Source organism: Chelon labrosus, assembly GCF_963514085.1.
Source record: "Chelon labrosus genome assembly, chromosome: 17".
In the NCBI taxonomy this organism is placed as follows: domain Eukaryota; kingdom Metazoa; phylum Chordata; class Actinopteri; order Mugiliformes; family Mugilidae; genus Chelon; species Chelon labrosus.
Genome location: NC_140350.1, coordinates 1,645,882 through 1,669,078, shown reverse-complemented (window position 1 = coordinate 1,669,078; position 23,197 = coordinate 1,645,882). Strand labels below are relative to the sequence as shown.

At 38.0% G+C, this 23,197-nt stretch overlaps 1 protein-coding gene and 1 long non-coding RNA gene across 2 annotated transcripts; one reads left to right on the top strand and one right to left on the bottom strand.

Annotated features, from left to right (window-relative positions):
* The first annotated feature begins 1,188 nt into the window (after positions 1-1,188).
* LOC311502076 lies at positions 1,189-6,578 on the top strand. Its single transcript, XR_014699536.1, has 3 exons — positions 1,189-1,382; positions 1,646-1,765; positions 6,033-6,578. It is a non-coding gene; the product is annotated as an uncharacterized lncRNA (long non-coding RNA).
* LOC311502075 (protein phosphatase 3 catalytic subunit alpha-like) lies at positions 1,983-22,466 on the bottom strand. Its single transcript, XM_084564187.1, has 13 exons — positions 22,023-22,466; positions 16,661-16,785; positions 16,449-16,560; positions 16,037-16,182; positions 15,816-15,955; positions 9,012-9,089; positions 8,797-8,891; positions 5,915-6,040; positions 5,737-5,814; positions 4,675-4,759; positions 4,415-4,512; positions 3,681-3,731; positions 1,983-2,555 (listed from the first exon to the last, which is right to left on the bottom strand). Exons 1-13 carry the CDS (start codon positions 22,252-22,254, stop codon positions 2,377-2,379), a joined length of 1,545 nt encoding a protein of 514 aa, XP_084420313.1. The 5' UTR covers positions 22,255-22,466; the 3' UTR covers positions 1,983-2,376.
* Positions 22,467-23,197: the final 731 nt, after the last annotated feature.

The window sequence follows — 23,197 nt, the reverse complement described above, 5'->3', positions numbered from 1 at the left end:
CAGTTCATTTACATCTGAAAACCATGCTATCATGCTTTGGCAGCCTGAAAGTTGCTTTTCACTGAGATTATATTCATTCACACCATAGAACATTTTCTGTACATCAGTACAACAGAAGAAGAAAAAAATAATAGAACACAAGGCTTAACACCTTAGAAGAGTATCTCTGCATTCAATAAATAAATATAAAATTAAAAGCAGTGGTAATAAATAACAGAATGAAAAATATGGACCAAAACAATTAAAGGAAGCCTATTTATAAAATTTATAAAACAAGACAAATGAAACTACAAATATATTTCAAAAATAAAATAATTCAAGTTTACTATTTGAAACACAACTATCACAATTATAATCTCACATAACAATTAGGAACTTAATTGCATGCATTGATGCGTTCCATACCATAGATGCTGTGTTAAAAATCACTTTTTGTCCATTCTTAATTCACATACCTTTGTTATTAAATAGAAAGATGGAATATATTGTAGAAAAAATATTAATGTATGAAAGGAAATTCTATAATTTTAAAGTACGTGTCACTTGTGATTGGGGCACTGTAGACATCTACCTTCCGAAATGATTTCTTTTGAAAGACTGTTAAAGATTGTTAAATTTGTATTTATTTTCTCTTCTTCCATTTGTCAAAAAGTTTTCATCAATGCAACATGGCACTATATTATACTGTTAAGCTCTATGTAATAGTATTTATTTTGACACTATATTTGGACAAGGGAATTGATTTTATTTGAATCACAGTGTGGGTGCATCTGTCAGTGAAGTTTTTCCTAGCCGGTTTCTCCACTGACTACAGTAAAATTTGATTAGATCAAAACAATTGATTTCAAAAACACTGGTAGATTAACGCATTTAGAAACAACATCGATGTATTCATAAACTAATTGCCTGGTCTACACTGGGCTCAGTTTTAAAGATGTACATTTTTAGTGAAAATTAAAACATGTTTAAGCATTCTGTAAAGAATGAAATTTTTGTAAAGATATTTGAATTTTGGGAATTCACACATTTGTACAATTTCCTTTTCAGTCTGATATCGTACTTTTTGTAGCTCTTGAAGTCTCAATGTATTTGCAGCATGGCAAAAACTGAAAAAAACTCAAAGGGTGCTAATGTACTCTTGAGTGGCTGCAAGAATTCTTTTGCTTTCACTTTAGTAACACGCACATGAGAAATAATCAAGTAGGGTCCTAAAAGCAGAGCATGTCCCAAAATTCAAAATCGCTTCTTCTCTTCTTCTCAGAAACTGGTGTTAATGCCGCTTTGTCATCTGTCCAGCAGTGCAAAAGATATGAGAACGATCTTGGAACCTCCTTCAGCATAGGACACTCAACTTTTCAAAGAGTAAACCATATAGTCACAAGGTAAAGCTTGATCAAATGCCATGCTTTTCTCATGTGTAAAGCTTAAAATGCCAGTGAAGAGGAAGTAAATAATGATGATCTGGGGATAAGTATCGTCCTTTGAAATTCATGTACAAATGTTCATGAGCTTGCATCCATCTTCATATGGGGTAGTGTGACATTTTTAGATATCTTGGTGATGCTGAGGTATCTACAGTAAGCAGTGGACCCAAAACGTCAAGATACTCGTTTCATCTCCTCCCTTTCTTCCCTCAACCCAACAGGTTAGTGGGAGATGAAGAAGATGGGGAATGGAGCAGGATTTGGTGTTCAGGCCAGTGATGTGAGCACATGTGGACACCCAGCCCTCCTCCCCTTTCAGGTTGACAGCACCTTACAACAAGGTAAATCAATAAATTTAAGTCCACCAGTAAGATAGCGCTGCAAGTTGTAAGAGGTACATTTTGCTTCCTTCCCTTTTTGCTTTCTTCCTTACAAAGTGGTGTGATTTAATACTAGCAAAACATGTAAACAACAGTATTTTCCTCATGAAGTGAATTTGTGAGTGAGTCATAATAAACACTTTATAAAACAGTAAAATGATTTGTGTGACATGGATACTGCAATTATGTCTTCTGTCAGGCCCTGTAATGAAGGAGCAGACATGTGTCAGCACTCACAACAACACAATCCCCAGCAATTCAGTCTGTAATTGAATTGAGAAAGGGAACAACAGGCAGACACAACTTTCGACTGCATTTCTTTTCAGTCAAGCTTAGGCCTCTCCTCATCCCTGCCTTTTGCTGTGAAGCCTAGCTCCCCCCCTCCCACGACTGTGCAATGACAAACTGTCATGAAATAAATGATCATTTCGCCCACTTTAGATTAGCTGCAGATTTCATGTTCTTTCTGTGGGCCTTTTTTATTTCTATGTTCTGAGGCCTGAATTTCCGATTTAGCAAAGTCTTGCTGCGTAGCGCAACAGCGGCATGGTTCCGAGGCTCAGACAGCATCATCACTGGATGTTGCTGTTGTCTTCTGTGCCGTTTGCCTCTGACATATTCATCTTTCCCATGGAGTGACCCACATGGTTCACCACATCCTTGCGTGGTGGCATGCGCTCGTTGATGCGGTCCAGACCTTTAGCCTCCTCAAAACTGGTGATCTTGTGCTGGGGTGAGAACCCCCGGATAGCTGAAAAGAGAAAACGCATAGAAAGGGATAAGCATCGCTATGTAGTTGCACAATCTTAGAATATTTCTAATATCACGTTGTTTATTTTCCCGTTTATATGAAATGTTTCTAGGAGTTCCATGGCATTAGAACCAAAAAAGACACATGTACAGTGTATCTTCATTAGGAATAAAGGACCCTGTTCCAATAATGGAAGCACAACAAAAACACATCACTGATATGTTCTATTTACTTATATCAAAGAAGAAGCTGCTACAATTTGACAATTTAAAGAATCAATTTCTAAGACCACAAATTGGCTCCTACGAGTCCATATCGATACCCCAAATGCCTGTATGAACTCTGTACTGCTTACTTTCCTATAGGTGGGGCTGGTTGACATGGTTTGGTCAAATAAAAACCTCCCCTCAACTGATATCCCTTACTGTACCTGTTGCACCTCAGCATCCAGTTTCAACCAAAAACAGATTAAACAATAGAAGAAATAGGTCCACAAAATGCTGTCTCATTGTAATTATTATTGAAACATGTATGCTAGCGAAAATGCAGTCAACCATGACACTGTGAGCATACCCTTATTGTGAAAAACAGAAACATTTTTCTAAATTATGAATACAAATTCCCCTTTCAACCCACTGCTTATTTCCAATAGGATTTACATATAAAAAGTGCTTCCGCTGTAGGCTGTTGTCTCATACTGCAGCTCCATGGTTAGTGAGAAAAAATTACCTCAGGAACTCGGAAATCAGGATGCATATGTCATTTTGATGCTCTGGTCTGTTTCTCGTTCTCGTGCATGCAACACTTTTAAGAACCAGATGGAGGCCATTTACAAGCAAAACCTAAAACAATGTGCTTTAGTCATGCGTCTCTTAGCAGCACTTGACTTTGCAGGGTTTAAATTTATCAGGAGCGTTCCTTGATACCTTAAAAGAGTATCTATCTATCTATCTATCTATCTATCTATCTTGAATTTACCTTTTAGTCTTCTGCAAAGTAAAGTGCCAGACATACCACCATCCCCATGTCAAAACGTGGAGTTATTATTGTATTAGCCAGAGGCCTTTATGACACGAGACCCTGACAACATATTGAGAGAGGGTGGGAGAAGGAGCACCGGTTTACCTTCTCCGTCCTCATCATGCGTCTCGATGGCTTCAATGGCTTCAATGGTGGCTGAGGGGGGAGGAGGAGAGCAGGTTACTCCTGATAAAGCCATGCAAATGTTAAAAATGCAGCCTCAGTGGAAAAAAAGGCAACTCATGTTAGGCCGGGTGAGGTATTCATTGGCAGTGCAGCCCAATTTAGAAGAGCGTTAATACTGAAAGAATCAGCATCAATCTGGAAAAAAATCTCTATGAAAAATTGACAAAGATTGATCTATGGAGAAAAAGAGTTGACAGACAAGCTGAGATGGAAGGAGTAGTAGGCGGAGGTAAGGGACAGACACATTTTAGGTAAGAATTTTATTGTAAAATATATTTAATATTAGACTCTTAATGTCTTTTAATCTTGTAAGACGGAAAGACTAGGAGTGTAATTTGTAATCACACTGTCAAAAATCAAAGAGCGTTTTAGCTGTTACTTTGATGGATTTGAGAAACTGAGAATAAGTTATTTATTTCCATATGTGTAGCTAAACAATAGTTTGCTAATACATTATTTGTAACGACTTGCTAAGCTGACATCTCTGTCTGGTACTATAATAGAATCAACACAGTAGCCACAACTTACTATAAAGCAGGTGTCATTTAGAGAAAGAGAAGAGCAATAGTAGGACTGAGAATGGTGATGAAGAAAGGAAACAAATAAAACACAAGGAGTAAATTAAGAGAGAAATGGCTGAGCCTTGTACTCACCACTCTGCACTGACTGTCTGCCTCCAGAAAGAACACCACTTGGCAGCATGCCAGTGGGCGTCAAGCCCTTAAGCGTCAACACATTTTCACTCTCCTCTCTGCACAGAAGACAGGCAGGCAAAAAAGGGTCATTACATTTTGCCGAACCTTGATCAGACTAGAAAAAAAAAACTTTATACCCGCTCTGACAAGATACATATGCTGAGTGCACATGGACGCACTCTTACCTACGTTCACACACCAATAAACAAAAAGTCTACCTGAGAACTGAGAACATTTTGGCCATTTTCCCGATAGCACGGATTTTGTTTTTGATGACCTCCTTGCGTTGTGCTGCTGCGTTGGCTGCAAAGAAATATGGTGACTGTCATTACAGGCTTCACATGCATGCACTAACAGCTGCACAAACCTTTACAAGGCATGAGAAATTGTCTTTAGCGTTTAACAGCACATAAATGCTGCAATACTAATATATATGCTCATATATATACTCACTTGCCAAAACATTAGTTACCCAAGTGAAAATGCATTCTAATATAACAGTCCTGCACTATATCTGAGCTTTGGGACTGTTATAATGTTCAGTTTATGTTGAAATTTCTTATTCTTTGATTACGAAAATGGTAATTCAACTGTATGATCATTTTGAAGGTTTAGTTTGTGGTGCTGTTAAACTGGCTTAAATGAAACACTAAAGTGTGTCTGTTCTTTAGCCCAGCACACTGACTACAATGGGTTGTCAAAATAATAGAAAACAACACAATTCAACAGTACTACAAACCACAGCCTCCAAAATGAAAACACAGTTGAATCAACTGCTCTCTCATTCATTCATTCATCTTCTGTAACCGCTTGTCCTGTGAAGGGTCGGAGGGGGTGCTGGAGCCAATCCCAGCACTATATGTTATAAAGAATATATGGGATACCATTATAGTAAGATGTTTTGCAGTATATAGTTAATAGAGGCCATTGTAATTCACCAGAAACAACTTCTTTGAAAGTTTAAAACTTTCAAAGAAATTTGGCACATGAAATTAAAATCCTTAATGTTGAATTATGTAGATGTGGGAGGAGTGTGCTATCACTACTTCACTGGCACTGACAGTAATGTAAATAGAAGCTTTGTTTTCCGTCTATAACTGAAATCACCCAGATGCCAAAACACGCATCTTCCGTTTGATTAACTAGTGTTTCTGAACAGCTGTGTGTGCAGATTTCATTGGTAGATGTAGTTTAGTGTACAGCGCGAGAACTGAACCCACAATGCGCCATGATAAATATATATAATGAATTATAAAATTATTGTTTACACGACATCTCACCATCAAAAATCTCATCTTCATCATTCATGAGTTCATCGTCAGAGCAGATGCTCAGCACATTCACCAGCATTTCTGTGACTGTGGGAAAAATAGTGCATGGGAAAGAGGTAATATTATTGAGCAATAAGCCATGGAGATAATAGATTAGGAAGTAGAAAGTATTCAAATAATTGAATACCCTTCTCTCCAACAAACGGCAGAGACCAGGTGAAGACATCCATGAAGTTGGGGAGCCAGTAGGGATGAGGTGAGCAGTTGAACTGTCGGATGTTCATGACATTATTTTCATATTTCAGTACAGCAGCTGTTGGGGAAGCAGAAGAGAAGAGAAAAGGAGGAGTCTTGTAAGTTATAAGTCTTAAGTCTTGTTGAAATGTAGATTACAGCATCCAGAGAATCATCGTTGCCTCAGACAAACTGAAGGATTAGAGATTTCCAGAGTCTGTGTGTGTGTGTGTGTGTGTGAGAGTCTGTGTTGTTCCTTCTTGACCATGAAGTGTACAGTGTGGTGCATTTCTTTAAAGTAAATTTTGTATGATTTAGCAGGAGGGTGCAGAATGCACCCAAATGAATACTCTCCTCACAAGTTCCTTTCTGCATGCAGGAGACTGTGTGGTGGCTGCTAAAAATGGGGGAAAAAAATGCAAAAGCTCTAGTCTACGTCCAGTGTTTGATTTGTCCTAGGCTACTGTAGAAACATGGCAGCACAACATGACTGCATCTTGCAGGTAGGGCTTGCTTCCAATAAACATATAAACATAACTGACCCTTTGTTGGTCTCCTGATTGGTCTGCTAACCACCAACCTGAGGGCTTCTACATTCGTTAAGTCCTGACCCCCTATGTTACTGTTGCTCGGCAAGAAATATCGATGTAGGGGTCCATTCCCATAGAAGAATATAAAGAACCTATAGACTTACTGTAGTTAGCACAGAAACTCATAATTGTTTATTGATTTATTCTACAAAAATGTGAAAAACAAATGTGGGTATAGTGGAGTAAATAACCATACTTAAAAACTGAAAACTGGTGAAAGAACATTAAGTCATCTTTCCAGTGTCTGCCAATGTTAATGTGGCTGCTAATTACTTAGACTTAGACTTAGATAAATTTTATTGATCCACATGGGGAATTGCTTGGTCACAGTAGCTTAGTAGCACATAAAGAAACACTGTTAAGAACCACAAGTAAAAGAAAGATTAAATAAAATAAAATATAAGTAAAATCTAGTAAAATAAAATACAAATAGTATCAGCAAAAAATGAACAGAACTAGCATATGTACAAATGTACATTGTACATTTGTACATGCACAAGATGAGATGGAGGAATACATATTATATACGTAGGAAGGATTAATAAGGTGCAATAGGGACCATTAACGTAAATAACATGGAGTTAATTTTTAGCTGTTTTTAGCCCATTGTACCTAGACTCTGTATTACAGGTTTTCAACCTTTTTCTATTGGAATGGCATTGCTATTGTTTTTCTAACCTAGAGACAGTAACATAGGAAGTCAGGACATGACAAAGAGTAAGAGCCCTCTGGTTTGTGGTTAGCAGACTAATCGGAAGGCCAGCAATGGGTCACTTAGGAATATTTGTTTCCACTTTTGCCAATAGGTTCCCATTGAACCTACAAACTGACAAGAGCGTGTAATGATGCATTGTATAGAGACAAAGTGCTTATATACGATAGCTAGCGTTGCAAAGGGGAGTCCTTTATTGGTGTATTCTGCAGAGGCACAAGTAAATCCAGTATCTTTAGAATATCACAGGAACTTGTGATGGCAATGATTAAATTATAACAAACTATAACTAACTGTCAAAGAATATCTACAATTTAAACAAATAATCACTGTTGTGGTTCAGTAAAATAAGCATGACTATGACTACGATTGTTGCCTATTTTTTTCTTATTCCATCTGACCTAAATAAACCTCGATTACTGAATAACCACAACCAGTGCATTTTAAACAGCTGCTCTGCAATTAATATACTTGTGTCAGAAATATTGAATATAATTTAACGTTTCTATCCTCAAAAGAAAAATGAGAAAAGTTGGACCTCACAAATATGTCCGTGAAGGTTCTCAGTCATCCAGGTCATGGTATATCCAAAAAAGGTTCAAAAAAGGCAACCTTTTTTTTTTGGGATACCTCACAAATATGTATTTGTACTGCTTTTTTCTTGCAGAGTCTATTGTGTGCTATAGCCTTATGCACAACAGTGTTTCATATATGTTCTCTTCCTTGACATTACACATTTCAGACAAGCAGAAAAAGAAAAAAATCAGATATTCAGCCACTAGATGGCCTAGCTGAGACCTGGGATTGCTGACACTGTTACATCAAGAGGGATAAAGCCACAAGGAGATAGTCAGCAATGCCGACAGTCCCTCCCACGCTCCCCATCTCCCATAGCCTATGGCAACCAAGACACAGATCTGAGAACACAAACAAACGGGGGCTCCCTGATGCATTCCTGTGCCTGCTCACAGCTAAATGCATTTATATTAACCCATACACTCCAGTTTGTGCTGTTTAAATCATTTTAATACAGATGAGTCCATAACAGTCATTTTATGAGATGTATGGCTGCTTTTCAACAGTTCTAAATGTCAAATTCCCCTTTAGTGATATAATGCGCTATTATATTATACCAGCCATATGGAAAAATTGACAAATTCCCTCCCAGATCTTGTTAGAAGGCCAGGGATACATTAATGGCATTGGAAAAAAAAAAGACGAATATCATTGCAACCTTCTTCAATACAAATGTCCATACCAATATTAGATATTACAATTAGCCCCATATTTTCACTCTCCAAACACAACAATTCATTGCTTTGATTGTTTTTGTAGATCTATCCAATTATTACTATCCATACAAAGATATTTTCTCAAGGTAACGTTAGCTATGGCTTCATATCATTCAGGCACATTTCTGTGATTCAAAAAACAAAAACAAAAAACAAAATAACACCACTATTACAGATGAAAGGCAAACTGAAACAAAGACATGTATAACATAAACCGATGAGCCAAGGAGATTTTCCTGACCTTTGTTGTTGTAAACATCCAAGTAGTTTGGTGCTGAGAAGATGGTAATGAGGGATGGGAATCCAGTGGTCTGACTTTTACGGTACATCCGGTAGCTTCAGGGTGGTCAGGTGGAGGCGAAGACAAAAATAAAAGCAGAGCTAGTTCTTATATATGGAAATATGAATCTGTTTTTGTTTGTGGGTCTTTTTAGGGGTGTTGCAGTAATAACATACCCGGCATCTTGTGCTTCATGCGCTCGGATGATTGATAATAGGTTATTGCTCTGCAGGAACTCGCATACAGCTGGATAACTAGAAAAGAAGAAATAAAAACTGGGTTTAGAGATATCACAGAAGATGTTTTGTCCTGTAACATATAAGGGTGGGGCTAGCAGCAAAGTGCAAGAGTACAAATCTTAGCTTAACTTTGACTGAAATAATAATTTCATGTACAGTTTCACTAACAAGAAGTGAAACTACAAAACTTTACTGCTCATAAATGTATTTATGAAAGCCTTGCTTAAGGTGATGCAAGGGTGTGAAAAACCACCCCAACAGCTACCTGTTGCAGTAGAAAATAAGCAAACCCAGTAAGTAGCAGTCAGAGCTTCCTGCCCCACAACTCTAACCTGACAGGAAATGTGCTTCAAATAAAATGAGAACTGCAAACTAGTTTAGACAGATAATCTGAATACGATGCCACACTTAAAGTTGCCATAAAATAGCTGTTCTGTATTCAAAGTACATCAAGTGCATATTTTGTAATAAGCCAATCTAGTAAGCAGACAGTGCTTTTCCTATGTAAATGCTGACAGAAACACATGCTGCAGGCTTTCTTTAAGTTGCCTTATTTTGCTTCCGTAAGACAATGATTTTAAAATGAAAGGCATCAATTTAACACCACCTCAATCTGTCACTTCCCTACAAAAGATCCTCTGTATTTCCTTTATTTATTCCCACTGCTGTATGACTAAAAATATATCCTTTAATCCATCAGTCGCATGCACCCACCTATTTACAAGTTACATTTTCTTTATTGGTATTCACTCTTTACTTGATATCCTGTCTCTGTCAGTGGAAATGTATTCGATACTTATTGATGAGGTCAAATGATAATGTGCCATAATGTGCATTTCACACACCAGCATTAACCTATTAGAGTTCAACAGGATGGATGTTGGTTTATTATTATGATAGTTTGCTCTAGAAGTTCACTTTCAATTTCAACCAACAATTTCAAATGGTTATGCAGTGAAAGACAAAAATACACTGTGAGTAATCTATTAGCACTGATTTCTAAAAGCCCAGCAGTCAGTGTAAACCTATAAACCACTGAGCCTGGCATTTATGATCATTGCAGTACCACTTTTGCCACTGTGAAGGACACCACCCAGGTTAATGTGAACATTCTATAATTTCTTATGAAATATCTAATTATTAACATACCCTAGTCATGTGAGATGTGAGCACCACCCATAAGTAAGAACCTAAACTCCTCACGAGTCCTGAAACCTCGTGTCTAGATGTCTTTCTTTTAACTTTGGTTTTTACATCTACCATGACCTGGTTGACTGAGAAACTAAGTGACCAATAATAACTGATAATGCGACCAAAAAATAATCAGTAAAGCATTGGCCAACAGATTAGAAACAGTCATATCCACACTCATCCACCCAGACCAAACAGGATTTATAAAAGACAGGCACTCATCCACAAACATGCGCAGACTATTCAGTCTCATCAGTTTATCACAAAGGAATCATCTTAACACCATAATTGGATCATTAGACGCAGAAAAAGCATTTGATAAAGTCAACTGGAGTTTCCTCCTTACCGGCATTAAAAAATTTGGTTTTGGGGAGTCGTTCACCCAATGGATTAAGATTCTGTACAACTCACCTTCAGCATCAGTAATAACAAATAATTATACATCACAGCACTTCATATTACAATGGGGCACGAGACAAGGATGTCCACTCTCTCCGCTACTATTCGCTATTTTCATTGAACCTCTTGCAGCTGCCATTCGTCAGGCCACAAACATTACAGGAATACAAACTCACCCTTCCCACCACAAAATCAGTTTATATGCAGATGACATCCTATTATATCTAACAGACCCCATAACTTCCCTTCCCAAAGCTATAAATATTATATCGTCATTCTCAAGAATCTCTGATTATTCTATAAACTGGTCAAAATCTAAAATCCTTCCAATCTGTCAGGAAGGCTGGAATTCTGCGACTAGAAAGCTCCCCTTGACAGTAACTTGTAACATCAGGTATCTTGGCATCAACGTTTCCACCAAGCTGCCAGAGTTGTTCTCCCTGAATTTCACACCACTACTAAAAAGTATAGAAGAAGATCTCACTCGCTGGAACAATCTACCCATTTCACTAATTGGAAGAATAGCAGCAGTAAAAATGTCCATTTTACCTAAAATAATAATAATAATCTTTTTGCAATGACCCCAGTCCAGCCCACATCTCAATGGTTTAATGCAGTAGACTCTGTCATAAATAAATTCACACAAAAAAACTGGAATCAAACTTTCCACCCTGCAGAAACCAAGAGACTATGGAGGATTGCTTGCCCCGACTTTCAAACTATATCACCTATCAAATCACCTACAATATATACCCAAATGGTTACAATATCCACAACTATCACAGCAACCCTGGGTAGACATAGAACAATACGACTGTCAAGAAGTATCAATATCAGATCTCCCCTTTCTTACACAATCAGTCAAAAAACACAACTGTTTCAAAAACCCATATATAGCAGTGACTCTGACAGCTTGGTGGAAATCCAACCAAATCTTAGGACATCCCATGTCCCCCAATAAACTCACTCCACTGTGGCACAATCCGGATTTCCAAATGACAAACAAGCCCTTAAGTTTTCAGTCATGGATAACAGCAGGAATAACACATTTGGAGCATATATTCGATTACAACACACTCATACCCCATGACATACTAAAACAACATTATAACATTGGCAATAACAGTTTCTTACAATATTCACAACTAAAAAGAGAAAATTAATATAATAAACAACACTCTGCAAATACCCCCATTGCTTAATCAAATAAAACTACTATCCACCCAGAAGAAAACATTTTCAAAAATATACAAACACCTAATACACATAGACAATAACCTCCCGCCAACCATAAAAGACTGGGAAAGGGACCTTGGAACCACCAACGATATCACAACCTGGATACACATTTACAATAACACCTTCTCAATGTCACAAAACTCCAAACTACAACTTATCCAATACAAAATTTTTGAGTGCAATTCACCCAAAACATATTATATAAAATGGGAATGGTAGAAAATAACATCCGTTTACACTGTACAACAAACACTATAGATGATTACTTTCACGCCATCTGGCTCTGCCCACCAATTCAGAAACTTTGGACAAACGTTATCAATACACTTTCGCTAGTTATAGGTCGCAGTATTCCAGCCTCCCCATCTATATGTCTGCTAGGAGACCTTTCGGTAGTTGAACCGCCACTGAAATATGAACAACCAATATTGATCGCTCTAACAGTTGATAAAAAGACCATCCTCCTAAACTGGAAGGACAGAACAAAAATCACAATATCTCAGTGGCTCCTCCTATTATCCAACCACATCTCAACAGAAAAACAAATAGCATTAAAAAACAATCAGAGTGACTCGTTTTATACATACTGGTCCCAACTCAAAAATATGTGCTTAGGTGTCTATAGTGTCCCGGATGTTCCCAAAAACCCAGCCAGCACCCCACAAAGGAATGACTGAGCTGTTTGTTGTTATTTCTGTTACGTTTTTTTTTTTTTTTTTTTTTAAACTGTTATTTATTGATTTATTTTTTTTATTTTATTTTTTCACATTCTCCTCCCTCTTTAAACAAAACTGTCTCAATAGGTAAAGGTTCTGTCAGTTGTGTTTTATTTCTTTCGAAAAAAATAAAAATAAATCCTTTTACACTGCTATACTAAACCGTCTATAATTCTTATCATTGAAAATATGATTTATGTTATTGTAATTAAGCAAAATATAATGTAACAGGTAGCAATGATTTCTTGTCATCCTCTCCCCTCTTTGTATACTGGTATTGCAATTTTTTTTTTTTTTTACGTATTTATTTATTTGATTTTCTTTATCTCTTTTTTTAATTATTATTATTATTTTTTTATATATATTTTCCACTCACCCACACAACACAACACGCACACAACTAGCAGTTTATCTTGTTCAATGTTCTGCACTGTTTTGTCCTTGTCCTGTTTTTCTTTATCAATAAAAAGAAATAAAAATTAAAATAAAAAGAATTTGTATGTCTGAAACAGAAAGATATTCCATTAACTTTAATAAACATAAAAATAGCATCAGCTTTGGAAAGCTTTTTAAATGTATACCAAACCTACCACAACATAGAGTAAATCCTCCCCAGCAACAATCCTTTCTCCCTCCACTTCCTTACAGTCACTGCCGTCCATGCTCCCATCAAACTTTCAGAAGTGTTTAAAATATTTAAGTGCTCAAAGGTTTGTGCCGGAAGAAAAACAAGGAGTCTACTGTGCCCAGAGCACCTGGCGAAAACCACCTTCCCCGTTTATCTAGGTCACATGGTCAACCTTTTTTTCGGTGGCCAATATATAAAATACACAGATGTCACACACTAACATAATTATGTTGTAAGTCTTTCCAGTATGGCTGACAGTGTACCCTAATAGACCTGCTACATGCTAGGTAAAAACGGCGCCAGTTTCTATTAAAAACACATCTACATTGCATTACTGCAGAAGCAGTAAGGGCATCCCTTTTAATAAAAAAATGAAGTTTGTCCAAGATTATTTTTGGTTTCACTGTACTAATTTATTTTTTCTCTGCTCCAACGCTATCTATTGATTACTGCAAGAGAACACAGTACACACGCAGTTGTTGCCTGCGGCTCACTTTCCTTCTCTCCCCTTTGTGAAAACACACAATAATGTGTCGGTGAGCCTGTGAGTGTGTGTGTGTGTGTGTGTGTGTGTGTGTGTGTGTGTGTGTGTGAGAGAGAGAGGGAAAGAGAGAGAAATCTGGCAAGTGAGTATGAGTGAAAGAGACAGAGAGAGATGGACATGCTGTTTTGTGAGTGTGAAACTGAGAGTTTTTTTTCCTTTCAGATAAGAAAATCCATCTGTCATGATGGGGGCCATCACATTCATTTATCCCAATATCAAAAAATGAATGTTAATAACCACTCAATCAGCGAGCTGAATTTTGTAATTACAACCACTGTGCAATAAACTAATTAGAAAAATGATTCTGTTAAGATGCAGTGCAGCCAGTATTAAGTGACAACAGACTTTTAATAGTCATACAACATTACTATTACACATTATTTGAAAGCATGTGCCTTAAGTAATGCTAGGCCCGCACATAAATAATATAGCTCACATATAAAAGCCTTATGCGAAAACTTAACTGGAGAATTTGTGATGAATATTTTATAGGCAGTAATGTCATTATTTCATCAGAAGAGTGGAAGGGTAATCAGTCCTCCATAATGCATCTGTTTGGTCATTGTTACAAATTTGAAGAGACATTTTTAATTTATGTCTAATTTATAAACAATTTCATAAATTCTCCTCAGCTCTGACAAACAAGCAGTTTTACTACTTGTGAAACGCTCAGTATTGATTTCAAGAAATCTGTGTTTAGGGAGGCAAATGCTGTCCACTGCAGTAGTGTGTGTGTTTGCGGTTCAGTCTTTGTCAGCTTTACTTAAATAACTGATTTGTATTTGATTGAAATTGTAATATCTTTTTTCCTCTCAACCTTCTGTATCTATGTTAGATTTTATTGCATGCCCCCCCTCCCAAAAAATCCCCAGGAGTACATGGTTCGCTGTGCTGCATTATACATGCTGTATGTTGGCAAAAGTCATAATGATGGAGAGGTTAGTTTGAGAATGAAGGCAGAACAAAGTCACAAGGAGATAGATGACAATTATAGCAGCATCCTCCACACATGTACAGAATAATCCTCACTGAGTTCCTGTCTCACAATGGATCACTACTGGTGACCATTCTGATCTGTCATTTGTCAAGCATGTGTTTTGCTTGTTTTTAATACTTAAGTGCTGCTGGCCGTCTTCCAAAGAATAAAATGCTGATTTTTCAACAACCACTGCTTCAGTTTGGTATTAAATCTACTGTTACTGCCATATACTTGAAGATTATCTAACAAGACACTTCCACAGCAATCAACATGTGTTGCTTTTATTGCTGCAAATATATCTCAGATGTCATATGTCAGATGTCAGATGGCTCTCAGAGAAGAGGAATTTTCAAATGAGCGGCACAAAAACGATGCAGCTTTGTTAAAACTAAAGTTTTCAACTTTCACCCTAAATGCCACTTAATCACGTCTCCTCACCACCACCTATTTCCACAACTCTCTTCCGTCTCTCAACAACGTTAGGACAGTGCCCACTGCTCCTTCTTTTGCATGCTCTGTCACCGGTTGAGTAGTTGTGTAACAAACCCATTCCTAATTTGTCATGCTATTTTATTTTATATTTTATTCTCTCTTCAACCAGCTAATCATTAGCCTGTAACAATCTGTTGTGTTAGTCAAAAAGAATACCTCCTATCAACCATTTTAACACAAGGAGGTATTATCTCCTAACCTACCTACTAACAGGCACAAACACTATCTATAAGCTTTAAGAATATCATTAAACTGATTTTATTTCAAGCATTAAACAATATTTCTGTTGTAAAGTTGGCCATTTTAACATGAGGATTGACCCACTTTTGGAGCCAGCCTAAAGTTGCCATCTTAGGAATTGCAATTGTTGGTACTACTACTGGAATCAGTAGTAGTACCAACAGGTCCAAGGGTTATTTTGCTATTTATGTTGCTCACAATACAAGATAAACAAAGTTAGATGCATTAAAGCGTCCAAGTAAAAAAGCAGTTTATGTATGAATAACAATCCAGAGAGCTTAAATTGTTGTAGGAAGAAAAAGAAACAGCTCACCTGTAGAAGTAGGAGCAACCTCGCACTGTGTTGTGGCTGAAATATTCCTGGGTTTTTTCATTGCCAAAGTCTTCCAGAGGATCGGACCACAGCAGGTCACACATGGGCCCAAACGCTGGTGGCTCCTTGAATCGATCCAACTTAACGTGCATAAATGTATGTTACACACACACACAGATAACTATACTGTATGTCTGGTAGTGCTGAGTGCTGGTCATTACCTTTTTGATGTCATCTAAAGTGTGTATTTCAGGTGAGAGTCCACCATGGACACACAGAAATTGTTGGTTCATGAGTGCAGCCAGCGGAAGGCAGTCAAATGCATCCATACATGAGTCATAAACCTGCTCTGAGTACTTGATTTTACCTAACAGAAGACAGAAGTGCAACAGAAATTAACATAACTTGGGAAGGGGTACTTTATCTTGTGCATGAATGTGATTTGCTGTTAACTCTGCGTTTTCAATATCTGACAAACGGTTCCGTCCTCTTTCGTACTGTCATACAGAATTAACTTCAAAACCAACAAACAGGTGCATTACCACCAAAAGTGCTTAAGGCTATGCATGACATTAGCAAAGATAAGAAGAGAAAAAAATAAAAACAATGTGCTAAACACTGAGAAGTACTCACATTCTTGTTTGAAGGTGAAATATTCTGTCAAATGTCTACATTCATGATTTCCACGAAGTAAAAATAGAGTCTTTGGATAGAGGATTTTCAGCGACCAAAGGTATAAAACACACTGTGAAAAACAAATACACAAAGAGTTACTGATGTGACAGTGAATATATGGACCTTTTTGCAGTTTGTGCCCCTGGTAGATGATATTCTCATGATCTTACCTCAATACTGAAGTAGCCACGGTCAACGTAGTCCCCAAGGAACAAGTACCGTGTTGTGGCTGGTGATCCTCCCACTTCAAAGAGCTTCATAAGATCAAAGAATTGCCCATGGATGTCCCCACAGACTGCAAAATGACAAGGACGTCAAAGAAGTCTAACTGAATATCTTTTTTCTGTTAGGGTTAGGGTTCATCTTAGTACTTCGCACATACTGTACATGTTAATATGAGTCTTTGCATGTTTGATGAGACAAAATACAATGTTAATTTTTTTTAAAAAAAATGTCCTGATAAAACCCTTGGACCTGTTGTAGCTTCTGAAACCACATACAGTCGTAAATATACTGCCATAAAACGAAACATGTAGAACGTGTGTTTCTTCTTCTTCTTTCTTTACACACAACAGTGACAGCAGTGTATGAGTACACTTAGATGTGTAAAATCTGCATTTGTAATAAGAGCAGGAGGATGTTGTGGCTGTAGCAAATAGCATACGTTGTACCAAAGCAAAAACACATTTCTAGGGTTTTTCCACTGGTTAGCTTTATAGTAAATGGCCTTGCTTTTATATAGCGCTTTTCTACCTATTGGTCCTCAAAGCACTTCACAGTCATGGACACATCTACCCATTCGCTCGCACACACACATTCACGCACCAGTGCCACACACTGGGAGCAACTGGGGGTTCAGTGTCTTGCTCAAGGACACTTCAGCATGTGGCCCATTCCAGGAATTGAACCACTAACTCTCTGGTTCTTGGACAACCCGCTCTACCTACTGAGCCACAGCCGGCCCGAATATACAAACAGACAAAGAGGGTTTCCTTTTTTTATATAAAGCATTCATTTTATTAGGTCTCTGTTTAAAGAATTCACACACTTCTGACAATCTTTTCGGTCATTTTCTAATGTGCTTGGTAGTGGGACGTTAAACATCTTCAAAGGAGAAGAGTTAAATATACACATTGTCTTTATTTTATCAATGGCTTAGTTTCAAATTACTTTAAAAAAAAATAGATGGCTTTTATCTTTAACAGTCAGCAAAGCAATAGAAGAGGCTTTAATATGTGAGTATTCCTGCATGTATTCCTGCAACAACAATATGTATTTTACCAGCATTCTTCTTCATATTCTGTAATTACAACAATTTATAAGGCAGTATTAAAAAAGTATTAAATGAATCAGAGAATATAAACTGTTGTGACCTTATCGGTTGTCATCTTACTGAGATATTTCTGTGGTCTTTGGCTGATAGGCCTCTGTCCTCTAGAGATGGGATTTATGGCTCTTTGACATGAGCTGGATCTTGTGACTCCGTTCCTTTAAAGAGCCGTTCAAAAGACTGGCTCATTTTGCTATTTGTTTGGTTTTAAGATGTCAGCCTGGGTGTAACTCATTTTATCAAGGAAGTAATCACTGGAATGACAAGGTAAGATCTGGATCAGAATCATTCAAACATTCAACAAACATCCCATCAATATATATTCTATTGGTGGGCTACCTGAGTTTGAATTATTCTGGAATATTGATTCTAGATTGATAGGTACTCTATTTATCCCGTGGGAAATTCAGTAAAGACCTTTGCACTGACTGGGAATCGACCTGGATCAACTGCTTGGAAGGTAGCTATACTCACCATTATAACGCTATAATATTCTGGCAACTATTACACTTGGTTTCACTGTTTTTGTCATCACAAATGTGCATCCAGATGCTGTTGCAATTTCTTTGACTCATTTTGTCTCTTTTAGTCGCCAGCCATTCACTTCAAATGAATCATGAACTCCCCTTTCTTGAGACCGCCACGTACTGAGGCACTAACTGAAGTAGTCCACACTGAAGGCAGTGTGGACTACTCAGATGACGTCATGCGATATTTTCATATCAAATAAGAACCACTACTCTACTCCTTCCCTTGTGCCTGTTCTCCTTCTTGTGTGTGCATCTGTGTGAACCACAGCAAAAAAAAAACAACAAAAAAAAACAGTGTTGAATACCGAAACTTCGATTCGGTTCCCAACGTTCATCTTAAAGAGCCTGTGAATAGATTCGGTTGATTCATGAACGTCACATCGCTACAGTCCTCTGCTTCTGAGAAATGAGGAGCTCTCACCTCAAAGAGGTAGTAAAGTCGCCAGCCTCTGGGGAGATATATACTTCTTCACTACTCCTAGTGAACACTATGGCTCTGGAGTGCAAACCTACATCTCATTTCCTCACTGCCTTCAATTTTTCATTATCATCTTTCTCTGTCTCCTTCTCTCCTACTCATCCTCCATCTCCTCTCGCTTTTCCGTCTCCCCTATCAGCTCCACAGTGGCCTTCGCCCACTCAAAGCTTAGAGCAATGTGAGTGGGAGACTGCCTGTGTGACTAAAGCAATCAAACACACACATGCACACATACATTACATACAAGCACACACAAAGAATGTGGAACGGTAGAACGTATGCATGTAAGTAAAGATTCACGTACAGTGACAGAGACATTCAAACACCACTCAGGCTCACAAAGATGCAATACAACTGTTCAAGCTCCCGTACACAATGCTGAGCTCACCATGCATATTTCATGCTTAAAACATAAAACCTCCATTTTCCTGATCGACATGAAGAACCTGAGACTTCGCTTCAATGTGCATTTCATCCATTTGTCACCTCTCTGTTTTGGCTGCTTACTTTCAGTTATGACAGTAAAGCTAATTAAATGCATAATTACATGTATATCTAATATCACACCATTTGTGACATTAAATATAGATGCCAAAGTAAGGAGACTGTAAGAATGTAGCCTTATAATGCACCAAATCAAATGGCCTACTTAGTGTCTTCCTTGAGATATATGGCCATACAATTGGGAAAGGAGTTGGTTTACTACAAATATATATTTATTTAACATAGCAACCACAGTTATAAAACTTTGAGCCACCTATTGTTCAAACTAGTGTTATTCCAGATTAGATTTGTGAATCAGAATTACTTAGTCAGAACACAACTGATATAATAAAGACTGAATAATTCTGCCATCAGAGGTAAAGCATCACAGCAGCATCACAAGATGTGGATAATTCTGCTATACTACAGTAAATATACAATATACATAGCATAGTATAACCTCACACAGCTGTTTATATTGTGTCTATATTACTTATATTATTTGCAGTAAAACAAATTACATTCACTTACTATATATGATTGTTTTCTCAGAGCATCCCACTTTGTGCATTAACACCTGTAATCACCATATGATTTACTAAAAGATACATTTCGTCAACTATATCCAACAAAGGTTCAAAAAAGGCAACTGGACTTGTAGAGTTTTTTCTCAAAAAACTCTACGAGTCCAGTTGCCTTTTTTGAACCTTTGTTGGATATACCATGACCTGGATGACTGAGAACCTTCACAGACATTTCGTCAACTAAACTATTATTTTAAAATGAAAAAGATATAATATAAAATATAACATTTATTATTGTATAATACTTTTTAGGCACCAGGACCCTGAAAAAAAATCCAAAAAAAGCTCCCAAACACTTTGTTTAACAGATTATCAAATAAAGGCACTAACTTTAGCTTGAAGTTGCTTTGTTACACATCTGGGAGACATTCATTTTTGAGTAATTTTTCTTTTCACTTTGTGGATATAAGTAGTCTGGAAGCTAACCCAAAATTCCCCCAACCACCACAGTGGAAAGTTGGTCTAGCCCTGTGGTGCATAGTGGCCACTGCAGTGGACAGCTACTAAAAAGTCATTTTTTCTTTAATGCAGTGGTTTCTACGGTGGAACTGCATATCAGCCTCTAGAGTGCTCTCTGCTGCCCTACTCCATTGAGGTCTATTCAGTGGTCAGTCGGTGGAACTGCAAGTAAACTTCCTCTGAATCCAAGGTGGCCGCTAAAGAGCCACCCGTGCCGACCACTGCTGGTATATCCTGTCAAAGCTTCTATTCTAGAAGAACCCCATAAGTAAAAAAATATGATGATATACAGTAACAGCTAAGGAAGCATATTATCCGTTTGGAATATTAAATTTTTACTTCCAATATGTAGAAAAATACGATTAACCATGTGTCCACTGAAGTGGACATCATGCATCACCCAGTATTTTTTTAACACAAGTCATGTAATTGCTTCACTGTTTCTTGTGACTGTTTTGGTTATAAGTCAGTGTATAACTGTTATATTTATAAGCTGTTCATTTAAAATATAATTTTTTGTGCAGATTAGCTGTAGTTTGTGTTACTATAATAATTATTTTATCATATTTTGTAGACTTCAAACGCAGCAAAGAATAAGGCAACCTACAGAATAGTTGCTGCATCCTGCCCCTCATCTTGACTATAGGCACCCTCACTTTCTGCATCTGGACTGTCTGTAATTAATTTTAACAATAAGTTCACAATGTTTTATGTTGAGTTCTCAGGTGCATGTAGTCCACTGGAGTGGACATCTCTGGAACTCTATGAATAAACCATATTTTTGGGATTTTTTTTTTCCTGATATTTGTTTTCATGTCCTGAGAAGAATAAAGACACTTCATAAAAAAATCTTGACAAAGGCTTTCATAATTCATGCATCAGAGGGCTAGAGATGCTCATTTGTACCCCAGCAAAGATCTGCCAGCCCAATCAAATTGTCTGAGGAGACTTTATGCGGTGAGGAACAGGAGAGTAGTCATATCTAGTCATATCTGAGCGCCGCTGAGTTTTTAAAAATACCTGAACAGTTTGGGATCTAGTGAATTTGGAGGCCAGGTCAACACCTTGTGCTATTCTTCATGTTTTTTGAGTTGTTCCTAAACCGATTTTGTTAGTGTGTCTGTGTCAGGCTGCATCCTGCTGGGGATGGCTGCTGCCAGTGTCATTGCTATGGGGTGGGGGTGCCTTGTCTGGTCTAGGTGGGTGGAACATGTCTAACATCCACATGAACGCCAGGTCCAAATGTTTACCAGCAGAACATTGCATTGTCACAAGATGGTCAATGTTATTTACTTCTCCTGTCAGTGATTTTAATGCTGATAGGTGTATATAAAAATGGCTGCATGTCACTTTAGTGAGCTTTAGTGAACTCTCGAGTCCTAGTACGTTGCATGCTGTCTTACTGCCATGGTTTACTGGGGCATTCATTAGACCTGTCCAGACATTAAAAAAAATAACTTTTACCATTCTTTCCTACTGTGAAAAATAAAAATATCTGTCATGAAAAACATCTATTCCTTTAACTGTAACACTGAATAATCTCTAAGTGTGTCATGCTGCAGGGTGGCTGTGGCTCAGTAGGTAGAGCGGGTTGTCCACGAACCAGAGGGTTAGCGGTTAGATCTTTACCATTAAGTCCCAAGTAAATATGTCTACGACGTTTGATACCTGTAACTGGGGCCTCGATGTCTAGTATAGTTTTTTCCTGGCGCAGGATAGCTGCTCCCTCATTGATGATTCGAAGTGCCACGGCTTCCTCTACACGACCCTCCTTGGTGAGGTGGGCCTTCAGGAGATCCACACGAGGTTTCCCTTCGCAGTCAAACACTTCCTTCATTGTAAGGCGGTGGCTCAATGGGAAGGGGACAGCTGAGGATAGAACACAAGCGCATAAAATCATTTGAGCACAGATGATATTTTCACTGTAACTATACCTACTGGTAATGTCATCAATAACACAAATTTATTTTTACCACCCTGGTAAGGTAGTATAGAAAGCAGCACTCAGGAGTGATACAAACAACATATCGTCAAGGAATTCATGCAGAAATCTTACATGAGAAACTCCATCCATGGTTTGCCTGCAGGCAGTGTTGTGCTGCTGTTGCTACATCCATCTTTTATATATATATATATATATATATATGTATATACACACATACAGCTGAATAGTCGAGTGGTTAGTGACGTGGACTACGGGAGGTCGGGGTTCGAATCCCGGTTGGGGCAAATATAATATATATAATGGCTGCCAGTGAGGGGAAAGTACAACTGCATCCAGTGAGGATCCTTGGGCAAGATCCTTAATGTACCTACCTCAGGAACATGAGGTAACGAACAGACAAATGACAGAGTCATACCGGCTCGGACGTCGCCCGGGTCAACAAGGTCCGTGTCAGGTGCAAGGGAACCAGGGCAACCTGAAAAATGGGCTACTGGAACAAGACATAGATGGACAAGGGCGGAAAACACGGAACTGTTGGAATGCTACTATATGAGCAACTCCAGAGAGAAGGGATACATGCAGTGAATGTGGGACCAATGGTCACTTCGAAAACCCACAATCAAGGCTAACAACGAAACAGCTGTTAGCCCAGTGTTCCAACGTCCGCAATCAAAAACTCCTATCACGACTAGAAATCAAAGAGATACAACAACAATGCTACAGCAAGGGGCGCCAGGATGACAGGTCAGCAGGGAGATTCCACCATCACCCCCACAATCAGAGATTGGGTACCAAGCCCCAACAAATACCAACAGCCTCAGTACAAGAGCTGCTGACCTGAGAATGAAGATCATGGCACAATTAGAAGTCTGGAACCCCCGACGAATACCGAAGCTGA

Coding starts and splice junctions, on each gene's coding strand:
- LOC311502075 (XM_084564187.1), bottom strand. CDS start 22,254: ATGATTTTATGCGCTTGTGTTCTATCCTCAGCTGTCCCCTTCCCATTG. Junction 16,561..16,660: donor GTGGCTACTTCAGTATTGAG/GTAAGATCATGA, acceptor TGTTTTTCACAG/TGTGTTTTATACCTTTGGTC. Junction 6,041..8,796: donor GGATGTTTACAACAACAAAG/GTCAGGAAAATC, acceptor CTTCCCCAACAG/CTGCTGTACTGAAATATGAA.